Source organism: Anguilla anguilla, chromosome 18, assembly GCF_013347855.1.
Source record: "Anguilla anguilla isolate fAngAng1 chromosome 18, fAngAng1.pri, whole genome shotgun sequence".
In the NCBI taxonomy this organism is placed as follows: domain Eukaryota; kingdom Metazoa; phylum Chordata; class Actinopteri; order Anguilliformes; family Anguillidae; genus Anguilla; species Anguilla anguilla.
The window spans coordinates 5,865,800-5,882,853 of NC_049218.1; the positions used below are offsets into that span (position 1 = coordinate 5,865,800).

Sequence of the window (17,054 nt, forward strand, 5' to 3'; positions counted from 1 at the left end):
GAGATTTGCAATATAATAGGATTTTAGCTCTGCCTGTCATATGGATAAGTTTTTGAAAATTAATTCATAGTAATTTAAATATATATATATATATATATATATATATATATATATATATATATATAAATATATATATATATATAAAGTACTATAAATTAGTACTAAAAATCACTGTACAATCATCAGAGAGGGAATAGCATGGGGCGACAGTCAACAAAGACAAATCTGGGTTTGGCTTTCAACAAAATTGTCTTTATTTTTAATTTTACAGTTTATAAAATCAGCTGTCTGCTTTGATGCCAACTTATAAATGTTATGAATACATATGTGTGAGTGTGTATGTGTGTGTGCGTGGATGTTTAATATGAATGTGAGTGTAGGTCTGAGTTTCTTTGCGTGTGTGTGCGGGTGTTTGTCCGTCTGTGTGTGTGCACGCACCTGTGTGGGTGAGTGTGTTTGTGTGCACGCGCCTGCATTTGTGTGTGTGTGTGTGTGTGTGTGTGCATGTGCGTGTGCGTGTGCGTGCATGTCTGTGTCTATGTGTCTGTGTGTCTGTGTGTCTGTGAGAGTACAAACATACAATTGCTGATAAGGCAACATGCAGTCTTCTGTTTCCATTGGCTTCAAAGAAATAACACTGCTGTACTTTAAAAGACCTGCTCTAGTCGCTTCAAGCGGAAACAAGGCTGGGCGAAAGTTGGGCACTGATTGACAGGTTGGAGGTGGGGCCGAGATGATGGGAAGGGAGGGGGCGTGGCTGATCGACGACCCGGGAGGTGAGGGAATCCTTGGCGTCAACGTGCATCCCCACCCACCACTGGGATGAGTGCACCTGACGGCTTGATTATCATTGGCCGTAGTCAGATCTTACACCTGCTTTTCTATTAACCGTTTCCCATTGGCTTATAAAAACTAAGGTGAGTGGGTTGTGATCCCAGCTAGATGGGTGGTCGCCCCCTTTCTCTGGACACTGGTGGCTGGGCAGCAGGGCTCCAGCTGGTGGGATCCAGGTCTACCTACCCCGGGTTTGAGGACTTTCAGTCTCTCGGGGGTCTGGGTCGTCGAAAAACAGGGACAAGTGAATTAACAGGGGGGTTTTATACCCCTTAACTTCCCTGACCTGGGGATCCACGGATCCACTGCTTGGGTTGGCGGGGGGGGGAGGGGAGGGTTGTATATGCGGGTGGGGTGGCGGGGGGTGGGGGGGGGTTGTATATGCGGGTGGGGTGGTGGGGGGGGCGATGTTAGATATCAGACTGTTAGATAACACAGGCCTTGTTCAATAAACCTTGTAAAGCAGACTAATATGAGGGACAACTAACGTTACTGCATTAGTACAGGTGTTACATTATTCATATTATTCATTAGCGTGCACACTACCGGTTAAGTCTTACACTTCTGCACTTCTAAGACGACAAGAGTTACACGGACTGGTTATCTGGTGTGTGTGTGTGTGTGTGTGTGTGTATGTCTCTTGGACCGGATGGCTGTGGTCAGTGCTCAGGGACCGCAAACGAACACCCTCCTGTTCGGGAGAGGGGCTTTGTGTTTTGGGTGTTTGGGGGGGCAAATGGGTCAGCGGTGAGGCTCACATGGGGGGTGCGGTTGGGGGGGGGGGGGGGCAGGGGGTTTTGGAAGAATGAACGCGTGAGCACACCATGAGGGGGAGGGGCTGGACGTGTTGTGATCGGAGGGAGAGTCCTTCACAAATTTGGTTTCCATAAAGCCATAAACGACACCAGCCAGGAGGTCCGTCTGAGGCTCCATGTTGTGTTGGTTATGGGGGGAGAGGCACGGGGGATCAGGTGATCCGATTGGGCGGGGGCAGTCGGGGTGGTTTGAGCTGCTGCCATGGGCACTCCTTCTTGCAGCAACATGGGGTGGGGGGGGCTGGGGGGTCGCTGCTGGTCCCTGGACAATGGATTAATACCCCTGAGCGGAAACACAGAAGGGGGGGGGGGGGGATCATCAGTGCTTGACTCGAGAAAATCCCTTTCTGGTACAGTCACATGCATCTGCTGTACAAAGTACTGTATTAATCTGTTCCCTGGATGTTTTTATGGTGCAATAAAAGTATTAACATGGGTGAGGAAAACCAGCGCATTAATATCATGTTTTTTGCCAGAAAATAATGTGTTTTCTGGCAGAGGAAGGTCCAACACTAATTCATCTGGGAAAATATATTTAAAAATAGATTTTTTAAAAACTGTTGCAATAAATTGGGATGAAATATGAAATGTTTTTTCCTATGGCAACCAACACTATGGCAACCCCCCCACCCACCCCCGCATCCCACTTTCCATCCATCTCTCTGTCCTTCACCCTTTCTCCTCATCTCCTTAGCCACACATTTCTCACGTATACTTGCTCGTAATCTATGTCTGCTCTTCCTCCTTGTGAGAGGAGTGGCAGTTTGAATTTGAATTTGAGAGGAAAGGCCAGGAATGAGTAAGAGGTTCTAAAATGGAGCTTTTACGGGCATGATGAACAGATTGCGCCAACAAAGCAAGGCAACCAGTCACAGAAACAACGGTAACCTCACAAGATCTACCCCCCCTTTCCTAGCTCTCCCCCCCCCCCGTTTTATTTCCCCCACTCTCACCTACTGTCCCGCGTCTCCGGCCTGCTCCACGGTCCCCTCAGGGTGGGACAGCTCCCCCTGCATGAGGCCAGAGAGAGGGGGACATTAGCCGTTTGGATCACGAGGCTCACTGTACGTCAGCCTGAGCCAAAAGCAGGCCAGGTCAATAAGTAACAGCCAATCAGTGACCAGTGTGCCACCCCCCCCTCCCCTCGCAGCAGCCAATCGGCTTGAAGAGAACAGTGTCACACCCTCCCCTTGTCCCACCAGGCAGTGCATTCTGCTTGCTGGTCTTTGTTTTGGTTTGAGAGCGAATTACACAAGCATCTCGACATATTACATAATACTCAACTGCCTTCACTTTCACCCACAAGGAGTCTCCCTTCCCTACCAGACCTGGGTCAAATACATATTTTTGGTTTTGGATTCAAATACTTTTCTACGCTTTACTGATCTGGTGCAATGGAACCAATAAAATATTCTCAAAAAGTGCAAACCCTACCTTCTGGTCAATATTGGCAGGCTCAGTTACAGCAGGCAAGATCAATAGAGCACAGAAAAGCATTTGAATCCAAAACAAAAATATGTATTTGACCCAGGTCTGCTCCTCATAGTGCTAATGCTTCAGCGTATAAGATTTAACTGCTTAAGAGCAGTACGATATAACACAGGCTGCTGTTTGGATGCTCTAGAGCAAATGGCCAGAGCCAGATTCTCAGGTACAGTACACCTGCAAACACACTCACACACACACACAAGCAGACATGCGCACACAGTACATGCCAAGGGAAGGAACCTCAGTGAAAGCTAGCAGAGAAACAGAGCACAGTTCAGTCTGGAGCAACAGTTATTTCATCACGGACAGAAATTCAAAGGGGGATTTTTGGAGAAGATGCGTCATTCGCTGAAGGGAATGGAGATCATGGTCATTCCTGTAGAGCACAGCAGAGACAGGGAACTCTATTGGGGCCAGTGTGTTTACGCAGACTTTGGTTACCGTAGGTTACCCAATTAGTTCATAAGCTTTGTACTCGTGGGTTAGACCACAAAAAAAATGTGTCATGTAGGGACACAAGAACAGTTTTTAGTGGCCATTCATGACCTTATTAAGAAATGCAATTAGGATTTTTGATCCCATAAATGATTGGATTAATTAATTAAGAGCAGAAGAAGTTGGCGCAAAATCCAGAGACAAACATGGCCGCCAAGAAGGTGCCCCAGCCCTGGAGCAAAAGAGGATTATTGTTGTTAAACAGCAGTGGTGTTAGTGCAATTCAGTGAGTGCAGAGCCATTTCAGCTGTACGCACACACACACACATACATATGCACACACATGCACACACACACACACACAAACATGCACACACACTTGCACACACAGGGATGCGCACACGCACACACACACACACACACATGCACACATACACACGCACATGCACACACACACAAACGCACACACACAGACATACACGCACAGACATGCACGTACACAGATGCGCACACGAACACACACACACACAAAGATGCTCTGTTTCACTGGAGCAGCGAGCAGTGTGATGTGAGCAGAGACAGACTGAGAGGGAGGGGCTAAGAGAGAAGAGAAACCATGGATACAATTACTGACATGTCTGCTTTTCAAGTGGGGAAAACATTAGCCTGAAAATGGAAGCAAGATTAAAGAGACACACACACACACACACACAGAGCAAAAGGAGACAGAGTCCCAGAAGAAGGGAAATGAGGTCAAAGTGATGGCGGAGACCACCCCACTGTACACACCCTTACAAAAGCACCCATCCCAGCATGCGCTGTGTCTGGCTGGCATCGAGCGGCTAGCCTGCTGTTTCTGAAGGGCCGGGGGAGCATTCTGGGCCAGCAGCTTTTGAGCCGTCGATGTCGAAACGGATTACCCTTCACCCAACCCGCCCCTGTAACCGAGACCCACGCTAGCGCTGTGTGGCCTCTGTGTCCCCAGACTAAACTGCTGCATCGCATCAACATGACATCACATCACATCGATATGTCCGTCTGACCTGTCTGTCTGAGACGCGGAAAATTCTGGAATCTTTCACAACGCAACTGCAGCTGTTTTCTAAAAACCCTTTAAGGCGTAAGATCACAATTATGTAATCGGAATGTTCTTAACTGAACATTCTAAATTGTGATGTAACAATCACTGCTGGTGATTCGAAACAATAGAGTTCTAGAAAACTGACTCTTAATTTTGAGAAAACATTCTAAAAAAACACTACTGCCCTTCAAAGGGTTAAAGACATAGAAGTTTGAGGTAAACAGTGTATGGTGTGTGTTTGCGTTACCACTCATACATAATTCATTATCTATTTGACCTTTTCTACCATTGACCTGTGGTTTTACAGTCACTAAAATGGGCCGTTTGCTTTTCTGTGAATAGATAAAATGTAATATTAGACATAGGGAACTTGAGTAAACACAAAACAAATTTCTTAAATTATTATTTCATTTATTTAATGAAGAAGTTATCACACATCCATATCACCCATGCGAAAAAGTAATTGCCCTCTTAGAGTCTGATAACTTTTTTCATTAAATAAATAAAATAATTATTTCCTCGGGTTCCCTTTGTCTAATCTTACATTTTGTCTAAAAATTTAAAACAATTCAATGTGACAAATATGCGAAGATTGAGGATATCAGGATATATTTGACGTATTTGACTTATTACAGAATATCTATGCAATGCCCCAGTCCCTACACACTATTGGTGGATGTATATTTTTTTAATCAGCAAGCACCGCAAAAACGAACAGGTTGCAGACAACATGCAGTGCATTCACCCATCCCTCTCCAAACATAAATACTGCCCCCCCCCCCCCCCCCCCCCCCTTCCTGAGAAAAGGCACCTTAGTCCCAGGTTCATCCTGACGCCGGTCACAGGGGCCATCCCATGGAGAGACAAAAGGAAGAGGTTAATGGCAGACAAAAACACACAGGTCAGATAACAGCACAGGTGGTGGGTACAGGTACTGACATGGAACTGCACAGGACTGCACAGGACAGCACAGGTATAGGAACTGCACAGGACTGCAGAGGTTTTGGAACTGCACAGAGCTGCACCGGACTGCAAAGGTATAGGGTCTGTACAGGTATAGGAACTACACAGGACTGCACCGGTATAGGAACTGCACAGGACTGCACAGGTACAGGAACTGCACAGGACTGCACAGGTATAGGGACTGTGCAGGTATAGGAACTGCACAGGACTGTACAGGTACAGGAACTGCACAGGACTGCACAGGTATAGGAACTGCACAGGACTGCACAGGTATAGGGACTGTGCAGGTATAGAAACTGCACAGGACTGCACAGGGCTCAGGGGCACTGCACACTCAGCCTCTCCACAGAACAGAGAGAGCTTTCCAGAACTCCTTCTGCGGTGAGAAGGAACAGAAGCGCTCGGCATCGATCGCGGTTCCCGCCCGCTCTCATTCCGTCCTCAGTTTCAGATCATCTCTGCCATGCGAGGACTCCTTCAACTGACCTGAACTCAAGTGCTCAGTGTGAGGATGAGTGCGGTGGTGAGTGCACTCTAAACAGGCTTTCCAGTGTGTGCCCAGGTGACCACAATTACAATGTTCAAACATCCCTGGACTAGAACACTGTGCTATAAACCTGGGGCACGTTACACTCGAATGGAACGCGTCCTTCAAATTTATGTTCTAGTTTTTGTGAACAGCAGAACGGAAAATTCCTCCGGGCCACAGTACCCTCTGGCACCGTAATGACTCACTGACACCCTAGTCTGTGTGAAAGAGTAAATATCTTCGATTGTATTCACCCGTCCAGTCCCCCCGGCCCCCCCCCGTCCCCCAGCCCCCCCCGCCCCCCCCGTCCTCCCCCCTTACCGGGTTGACCAGGCCGGTAGACAGTGCCACATTCTCCACCCCCTCCACTGTTTTCTGGGACAGGTCGTTGGCGCTGGAGACAGCAGCTTCGGCCACTATGTTAGCCTGGTCGGTCGTTCTCTGGGACACTGAGACAGGCACAGAGGAACGCACGCGTCCCCGTTAGCTGCTGGAGGGCGTCCATCCCGACCCTTTAAATCACACGGACTACTAGGGGGGGACCGCATTCCGTCCGGTGAATTCAAATGAGCCATTTTAGTATTCTAAACAGAGAGCGTTCAAACCCAAGTCCTCCAGGCTCTAAATCTAGCCAGGTCTAGAGTGGTGCTGAAATCAGGCCGAGCTGTGCTAAGTCTGAATCAGGCCCTGCAGTGTTAAATTTGAATAAGGCTCAGCTGTGCTAAGTCTGAATCAGGCCCTGCGGTGTTAAATTCGAATAAGGCTCAGCTGTACTAAGTCTGAATCAGGTCAGGCTGTTAAACCTGTTGGATTTGTAACAACCAGCTGGAGAGGTTTGCACACTAGTATGCACTTCCTTAAAAACTCATGGAGCCAGTTGATTTTTCACTCTATAACCCACCAGCCGAGCTATAAAATACATTTCCATATGCTTTTACAGAGCAGGCCACAATTCCTGCAATGTCACAGCTGATTTCTTTTTTTCTAGAGTTATGGTACACAACACATGATGAATTCCTCCACTTCTATCCAGTGCCGTGACTAGTGTCTGACCAGGAAAGTACTGTAGGGCATGATCCATGGTGTAGCATGCATCTCCTACAGATAGCACTGATGCAGGTACTCACTGGACCTGACTCCTCACCTGTATTTACACCTGACACCACTCCCTCCTTTGTCTTTGTACCTGTAGGGGAAAAAAAGAAAAAAATATATATAATTCACTTCCATTTGATCAATGGCTGAAGGCCATTGCAGTATCCTGACTGACATTCCCAAGGCACACCCACTCGTCGATGTCAATCATTCACTCAGCGTGTGACAGCGTTTGTCCTCCAAAACTACTGTGACGGACTCGATGCCCGTCCCATCTTCTCTCCGACCGCTGGCAAACGACCAGAGCTGTGTTATTGGCATAAACACTTGCAGTTATTTAGGGTCATAAAATTCAAGTGTTAAAATTTATTTTGGAACTCATTTTTTAAATTGCACGGCAATTTAAGTGTTGACGGCTATCGGTTCTCTAGTCTGTGATCACTTCCCCCCCGAAATGTGATTGCTGCCCCCCGCCCCCCCTGCCCCCCCCATCCCCCGGTGCAAGAACATTTTGGTCTGATGATTCTCCACCCGACTTGGACCCGACCGGCCCTTGTCGGCTGTGTGGAGCCCCCTGGGGCGTCCTGCACGGATTGTTCCCTCTCTGGGGCCAACGGCTCGCCTCAGTCCAGCAGCTGGAGCTCAGCCCGTGCGGCGCTGTGGGGAAAGGTCAGCTGCCCCCCCCCCCCCCGACCCCACCCCACCCCCCGACTCGACCCGAGATGCCAGGCTGCAGCGGGGCCAGAGCCGATGGGAGCCCGGTCCAGAACCCGGCTCTCCCACACACCGTTTTCAAAGAACCGGCAGAGAACTCACTGTCCCTCTCTCACTGTCTCGGTCTCTGTCTCTCTCTCTCTATCTTTCTCTCTCTAACTCTCTCACTGTCTGTTTCTCTCTCTCTCTCTCTCTCTCTCTCCCTCTTTCATGGGGACACCCAGCATAACAAACCGTTGCTCTGTTCTTGCCCAACGTGAGGTCCCCAGTCACGTGCGTTTGCTACGGAGACGCCCGCCCCCCCTCCCTGCCCCCCCCCCCACCCCCACCCCACCCCACCCGTGCATCTCGAGGCTCGCACGTCAGCGTTCCCGTGGTGATGGACAATGGGCTGCTTCAGCGCAGACATGCCAGAGGGACACAGACATGCCAGAGGGCCACAGACATGCCAGAGGGGCACAGACATGCCAGAGGGACACAGACATGCCAGAGGGACACAGACATGCCAGAGGGGCACAGACATGCCAGAGGGACACAGACATGCCAGAGGGACACAGACATGCCAGAGGGACACAGACATGCCAGAGGGACACAGACATGCCAGAGGGACACGGACATGCCAGAGGGACACAGACATGCCAGAGGGACACAGACATGCCAGAGGGACGGTCTGGACCGCGCAGGGGCGAGGGCAAGGGGCTGCTTTCTGAGTGGCTTAGAGGAAGGGATTGTTTAGGTTTTAGATCAAGGACAAAATTAATTGGGGGGGGGGGGGGGAGATTGGGGAGTCACAACCCCGATTCCCCCCCCTCCGGTATTACAAAACAGGCCAAGCGTGATGATTAACAAAATAATTTCGTATATTAGACTTTCAAATCAATTGAATTCAATTTTATATGTATAGCACCTTTTTTTTTTTTTTTTACAGAGAACTGTCATAAAGATGCTTTCCAGAGTAAGAGGCTTTACAGAGTATAATATAATTAAGATAGGGATTCTATGTTGTAATTAGGATATACTGATCAGCAGTCTGAAATATTATTTCCTTAGAATTCACCAGAAACAATAATTTCACTGGTGAAATTAATACCATACAGCAGTAAACCGTGCTGTGATTGGCTGAGCAGGTGAGGAGTAGTGTCCTAGCCTACATGCTCCTGATTACACACTGGGTTGTGATGCCTCCACACCTCACCATTAGAGGCTTTTCTTGGGCATATGCTGAATACACTCAAGTCCCCGACAGTACAGGAAATCTCAATTAGCAAAGAGCCGGGACTACAGAGAGATTGCTCAGAGTAATTGGGCCAGTCTCGATTCCTCAGGAGCTGCATAAGATTCCCATTTTCCCCCGACTGGCTGTGATTAATATATTATGATTAAACACTACTTATGTAACCATCTGGGTGAGGGGAGAGATGGAGGAAGGGAGGGAGGAGTGAGAGAGAGACAGAGAGAAGGAGAAAGAGAGAAATAGCAAGAGATTGGAATCTGTACAATGTTGATCAAGCATACAGTAAGTAATTCTGATTACTGGAAACGTTGCAGTGTGAGAGAGGGGGGGGGGCTGGTGCAATGCCTTCTGGGTAAGCGTGAGGGCTAGTCCTGTTCTGTGCAGAACCACAACACGCCACAAGCGCGGCACACATCACAAACGTCCTGCACCAGACCACGAAATACCACGGCACAAAATGCCATGCTGTATGACACCACGCTACAGCACACTGCACCGTATCGCAGTATGCCGAGCATTACCTTCGCCATACCATACAGAACCACACAATACCATGCTGTGTTATAATCTACCTCTCTGACATCTAAAACTCAAACAGTCCACGCCATGCACTATCAAGCAATGTTGATGCCAAAAAGCGAAAACTTGTCGGAGACAAATTATTACAAAAAATATGCATTTATTCTAAGTGTATTTTTGGTGCAAAGACAGACTTATTGGTCTGTATAAATAGCATCTCTATTGATAGCTATAAATAGCATTTCTAGGTGATTAGATTTGGATTCTTAACACCTATTCATTAAATTCTTTTAACCCCAATGGCCATTTAAATTAGACACTGGCATCTAACAATAATTATTTTGAAAAGACTGATGGGGGAAAGGGATGTTCCCTTGTTCATTGTTCACTGTTGTGACCCTGAGTGAGAGAAGTCTGTCTTTGAAGGGTGGGGCGTGGGGCAGCATTGTGACACCAGTCTGCAAAATAAACTCACCACATAATTAAATTTCACACCAGGGCACACCACAGAACTCAAACAATAACACAACACACTGTGCTATATCCACACCACAACACAACACAGCACTCAAACAATAACACAACACACTGTGCTATATCCACACCACAACACAACACAGCACTCAAACAATAACACAACACACTGTAATCACACCACACCAGCCTGGACAATATCACTCTATACCACACAAGTCTATACCATATTACTCTATACCACACCAGTATGTACTATATCACTCTATACCATGCAAGTCTATACCATATCACTTTATACCACACCAGTTTGTATCATACCACTCTATACCACACCAGTCTATACCATATCATTCTATACCACACCAGTCTATATCATATGACTCAATACCACATCAGTCAATACTACATCAATCTATACCACACCAGTCTATACCAAATAATTCCATACACCAGTCTATACTGTATCACTCTATACCACACTGGTCTATACCGTATCACTCTATACCACACCAGTCAACGCCATATCGAAGTACACACACCACACCACGACCACATCCAACTGTCTTGGCAGCTATGCCATAATGTGAGCATAGAGATAAACAGCATGCTACATGCAGGTTGGAAATAGAAACATCTCGATGAGACTTTTCTACGGAAGGCAATGCCCTTTCTGAATGTCAAACAGGGCTTTTTAATGAAGCTACAGAAGACTGAACCATTGGACCATTGGACCATGCTCTAGTGCTCTATCAGAGCAGAACCACGGATGTGGGGGGGAGGCTACTCTCCCTCTCACTGGCTCTTGAGCATCGAGTGCCCCATCGGAGTCTGTTTGAGCTGGGCTGCTGCTGGCCGAACATGGGGAAAAAAACAGGTCACTCAGTTTCTCCGTTCAGTCACACGCTTTCAGTCAGAAGGATGACGGCTCGAAGAACCCCGACCAAGCAGACGGCGGATAGGCTAGCCGGTGAGCCCAATTAACCGCACTGCTCCGCGAGCCGTCGTTCGCTCCGATTGGTCGGTGGAACCCAGGCGGAACGACCTTGATCTGCGCGGCGCATCCAGACACGCCAAATTCCGCCGAAGATTCGCCAGCGTCTCCCGGACCGGAGCGCTCGGCCGGTCGACGTCGCGTCGCCCGAGAGAGAAAGTCCCAGAAATTGACTGTGCGCACACGGAACACCTCAGGTGTACTGATAATTACCTGTAGGATTCCTGACAAAAACTCTGTCAGTATCGCACCCTGGGACAAGGTAGCTTCCCCCAGCAGACTCATGGGAAAAAGGGAGTGAGCTGAAAGGCTTGGGTGTGCAGTCGTGTCTCTCCCTTTGTTTAGGGTGAGTTACTGTCCGGTTTTTGAGTGGGTCCTGCATGGGCGTTTCCTATGGGAAGATGGACCCAGCTGTGGGCTAAGCACACTGCTTAATTTACTGAGCCCCCTAAAACATTGTATTGAGGCACAGTTGGATCTAGATCTCGTGAGGATCTAGAACTTACTGATAAGAGCATGTACTGAGCATAGCATGACTATTTTTGGATTGAGCTGCGTTCGCGTCGCCTACGCACATACAGTACGTGCGTCCCTGCAGATGTACTCTTGAAAGACGTTGTTCTCCACATCAACAGGCCTCCTAGTTAAATAAAGGTTAAAAAAAAAATCAGAGCGATCTGCTCTGGACCTAAATGTCCAAGCTAGATGCAGCAGGGATGTCAGATGGAAAGATCTAGAAGGGGCATTGCGTGATCATGTGAGATTAGTATCAGGGCCTTAAGGACGCCATTTAAAAAAAAAATATATATTATTTTTACTTTGATAAGCCGCCTGGCAGAAGAGCAGCGGGCCGGATATTGGATATCGCTCTAATGAGATCTCCGATAAACGAACGGCTCTAAGATTAATTACCAGGCTTTCAGTGCGGTCACACCCTCCCCTCTACCGCTTCCCCCCTACGCCATCTCTCCCTCTCGATCTCCCTTTCTCTTTCTCTCTTCCTCAATTTCTCTCCCTCCAGCAAAAAGGGGCTGTGTGGAACACAGGGAAGTTTCCACGTGAACAGCAACTGGTCGTTCTGATACAGTGATGTGGCTGTGGCTCCTGATTGGCCCGTTAACTCCAATGGGAATTTACATATTATTTTCTGAAGAATGATTGGCATGAATTCAAAGCTAGGTGGTGCAAACAGGACATCCTGTTATTGATGTGTGATGAAAAATTGGCCGTTAATATTTTAACGTGATACTTGGATAGTTTCCTCCTGCTTGCTGTTTTCAGTTTCGTATGTTGAGGTTTGTTCTAGTTTATTTTCTCTGTTTCTCTTTTCTTGTTCTATGGATATGGGTGACAGCGTGGAAGTGACATGCATTAATGCTGGCCAGGACTGATTACGAAATGAAGTCTCTCTGTCTCTCCCTTTCCTTTTCTCTCTCTTTTTCTCTTCGTCCCGTTCTCTCTCCTTCCCCCCCTCTCTGTCTCTTTCTCTTGCTCTCTCTCTCCCTGACCTTTCCGCTCATCCCCTCCCTCTCTCTCTCTCTACACCCCCCCCCCCCATTTCTCGTTCTCTCTCCCTCCTGTAAATTAGGAGTGATGTAGCCCTGCTGTGCGTAGACGTGACCTGCTGGACCCGCTGCACATATCTACAGGAGAGAAGCACAGCGACCCAGCCACAGGGCTAAACCTGGTGCGCTACCACCCTGCCTGTGGGGGCCCCAGGCCAGACTCACACAGAACAGGGACAGGGGGACCACCATCGCCTGCCTCAATTCCAGTCCAGGACGCCCCCTTTAGACGCTACACCTCAGTCACGCACACCCCTGCCTCTGTCTGCTGGTCCCACCCTGGACATTTTGAGACATCATGGGTTCATTTTTAAATAATTGTATAAAGCTTTATAATCTATCACAACCCTTTAAACAATAAGTGCAAACAAGCTGATGAGCTCCAGATTTAAAAGTAAACCTGCAGTCATCTACTCTTTCTCTTTCTCTCTCCACAACCCTTCTGCCCTTTTCCTCCACCATCCTCTTTTCTCTCTCTCCCTCCTCCACCCTCTTTCTTTCTTTCTTTCTCTCGCCACAGTGTTTCTGTCGCTTCTCCACCATTTCTTTCCCTTTCCTCCAGCCTTTCCCCCCCCACCCCCCACCCTCGGGCCGCCCCACCCTCACCCCCTCTGCCGGTAGCTTCCAAACGGGTCGCGCTCATCGCCTCTAACCTACATTTTACAGAATCTCCACCACCACCCCACCCCCCTTCCGCATCACTGCCTCCTTCTCTCCGGCTGATCGCCGTCCCAGACCAGGGGGGGGGGGCGGGGGGGCGGCTCGGTCCGCAGACGCGCTCGGTCATCGATCACGCGCCGCTCCTCCCGCCGCTCCGCTCCGCGAGCCGAGCCCGCCGCTACCTTCCGGAACGGGACGGCGATCGCCAGAGCCGCCGCTCGACGGCGTCCCCCCCCCCCCCCGTCTCACACCTGCCCGATTTCACCTCCCCTCCCCAGCTCCTGCCCCGCGCCGGTACTTACCCACGTACATGACCCCCTCCTTGGTTTTGGCGGCCGCCTCCTCCAGACCCTCCTTGGTCTTCTCCGCTGCCGCCACCACCCCTTCCTTGGCCATGGAAAAGCCTTTCTTCAGGACGTCCATGCTGGGCTGCCGGCTCCGGGCTGGACACGCGTGTGTGCGAGAGCGAGTGTGTGTGTGTGTGTACCTGCGTGCGGGACCCACACGTGCGTGTGTGTATGCGTGTGTGTGAGCGTGTGAGCGTGTGTGTGTGAGCGTGCACGCGATTCCCACAGCCTGGGCGCTGCTCTTCTGAGAGAGAGAGAGAGAGCTGGGAGGTCTGTGCTCCGGCAGACAGACGGGGACTCAGTTAACAAGAAGAGCAGTGACGCGAGAGAGAGGGAGAGAGAGGGAGAGAGAGAGAGAGCGTGAGAGAAAGAGAGAGAGAGTGTGTGTGTGTGTGTGAGCGAGAGAGAGAGTGAGAGGAAAACAAGCAGGCGAACGAGAGAACAGAATGCAGGAAGATGCTTTCTGCTAGATGCTTCGGTGGATTTAAATCCAAATGCCCACCCACCCCTACCCTCCTCCCTCCATCTGTACACACACACACACACACACACAGACACTCTCTCTCACACACACACACACACACCCCTACCCTCCTCCCTCCATCTGTACACACACACACACACACACCCCTACCCTCCTCCCTCCATCTGTACACACACACACACACACACACGCACGCACACACACACACACACACTCTCTCTCTCACACACACAGGCACACACACACACACACACACACACACTCTCTCTCTCACACACGCACGCACTCACATACACACACACACACACACTCTCTCTCTCACACACACACACACACACACACACTCTCTCTCTCACACCCACACACACACACACACACGCACACACACACACATGCACACACTCACACACACACACACACACACACACACACACTCTCTCTCTCACACACACGCGCACACACACACACTCTCTCTCTCACACACACAGGCACACACACACACACATGCACACACACACACAGGCACACACACACACACTCTCTCTCTCACACACACACACACACACACACTCTCTCTCTCACACACACACACACGCACGCACTCACACACACTCACACACACACACACACACACACACACACTTTCTCTCTCACACACACACGCACACACACACACAGGCACACACACACACACATGCACACTCACCCCCACGCACACACGCGCTGGTGCGTCAGCGTGGTGGATTGCATTCTTGATGCGAGGCCCGGGTTGGGCAACCCTCCCTCCGATGCCCCTGGCTCGTGAGACGCATTAGCGGGGCACTGAGGGCACTGCCAGCCTGGCAGGCGTCTCCACCTTCACCCCCCTTTTTAAAATACACCCCCTCCTCCCCCCACATCGATCTCCATTATCCTCACAGAACAGACACTTCAGACTTCTGACTTCAAACAGGCAAACCTCCACAATCTCCCTTCCTGATCTGTGGTTTGAAATCCACAAACTCTAATCAATTAGGTGTCACCGTTGACACAGTGACGTATGTGTGTGTTTCATCTTACGATAAGCACCCTTTTGTGTGTCTGAGCGTCTGATCGATGCACCTTTATGTAACAAGCAGGGGGCTGAGTAGACTGTACTCTCAACCCAAATTTAATAATAATAAGACCAGTCAGGTTAAATATGACAGTGGGTTAAGTATCTCCATTATTTATTGTTTTTTGTCCAGTAAATTAGGGCTTTATTTTTTTTATTTAATATTCAGATCTGGCATGACACATTCTTGCATTTAAAAAAATTCCAGTTGTTTTAATATGATTGGGTTTATTTTCAATAATGAAAGAAAACAAAAAAACTTTTCCTCCCAATTTGGGATTCCTGGTCACTGTGAAACCCTTCGTTAGTTTGAGAAGATGTTGACTGGCATGACTGCAATTCTGATGCAACTAGTGCAGGGCAGAACGCAGACTCCCTATTGGCCGGAGGAGACCGCAGGCTCCCTATTGGCCAGAGGAGTCACTGAAGTGAGCTGAGGTGAAATATTTTATCAATAGCTATTTCCTGGATCTCAGCCATAGTCAGCAGTGCCACAGATAGGTTTCCTGACAGGAAGTTCATCACTTCATCAAGTTGACTTTGTTGGACACGCCCCCGGGGACCCCACCAGGAAATTTGGGCCCCATTAAAACATCTCACACTGGGCCCCACCACCCGGGAAAAGCCCATGTTCTAGTATTTTTTGAGGGTCCCGGTCAGTCAGGGATTTTGGAATCGTCCTAACTTACCTAGCCCCATTTGGTGCCCCTGCACGCCCTCCTTTCTTATTGGACTGTTTAGGACCTGCATAGCTTTAGAGGCAGCCTGTGATTGGTCGCTGGATTTTACATTGGAATCAAATGTGTCACACACAACCTACCACCAGTAAGTGCATTACAGACAGGATACAGTGAAGGGACGCATTACCACCTGCCCCAGTGCCCTGCCCAGTGCCCCGCCCCAGTGCCCCTGCCCCAGTGCCCCTGCACCAGTGCCCCGCCCCAGTGCCCCTGCCCCAGTGCCCCGCCCCAGTGCCCCTGCCCCACCCCAGTGCCCCGCCCCAGTGCCCTGCCCCAGTGCCCTGCCCCAGTGCCCCTGCACCAGTGCCCTGCCCCAGTGCCCCGCCCCACTGCCCCGCCCTAGTGCCCCTGCCCCAGTGCCCCTAGGCCCCACCTTCACGCAGCCTCTTCCTGTGGCCATGAAGCAATGACTCAGCGAATTAACCTTCACCAGCCACCACCGCCATTATCCAGCAAACTCCAGCCACCTCCCATCCCCCCTCCCCCCCTCCTTCTGATTGGCTGAGGGCCAGCGGGCAGGATTTTATAGAGCTGTTCATTTGTCAGCACAGTGAGAAAATGTTTGCAAATATTGGCTTCTCCACGGTCAATTATCACCTCTCCTGATTTCGGGGCGGGGGGGGAGGGGGCATCGATCGGTGGGGTGGTGGTGGGGTGGGGTACTGCACCTCAGTGTCAAGGGCTCAGTACAGCACACAGCACCTGATAGCTCTCCGTGAAATAATTACACCCCACCCACTTCCCCCCTGACCCCCAAACCCCCTACTGTACGGGGAAGGAGTGGCCAAAATGAACAAAAGCTTGTTTGTCAACCGCGAGGGGAAGATTAGGAACAGATGTCTAAACCAGCGCCCGGGGCGACGCCAGCTTGCGCGTGCGGTGGAGGCTACGGACACGCGCGCGGGCGGTTTCGCCGGGCCGCACCCCTCTCACCTTCTCGTTTCTGATTCACGTCCTCGTGTCCGCTTTCGCAGCGCCTTCCTGCCGCAG

The 17,054-nt window shown here is 49.8% G+C and overlaps 1 protein-coding gene across 2 annotated transcripts; it reads right to left on the bottom strand.

Annotated features, from left to right (window-relative positions):
- Positions 1-1,444: 1,444 nt before the first annotated feature.
- LOC118218423 (gamma-synuclein-like) lies at positions 1,445-14,226 on the bottom strand. 2 transcript variants are annotated; one of them, XM_035401055.1, is made up of 6 exons: positions 13,703-14,225; positions 7,290-7,331; positions 6,467-6,594; positions 5,465-5,482; positions 2,603-2,659; positions 1,445-1,932 (listed from the first exon to the last, which is right to left on the bottom strand). In XM_035401055.1, exons 1-5 carry the CDS (start codon positions 13,821-13,823, stop codon positions 2,603-2,605), a joined length of 366 nt encoding a protein of 121 aa, XP_035256946.1. In that variant the 5' UTR covers positions 13,824-14,225; the 3' UTR covers positions 1,445-1,932. The 2 variants fall into 2 exon arrangements, with proteins under 2 accessions (XP_035256946.1, XP_035256947.1); XM_035401056.1 differs by lacking the exon at positions 5,465-5,482 and having other exon boundaries at positions 13,703-14,226.
- Between the last annotated feature and the right edge of the window lie 2,828 nt (positions 14,227-17,054).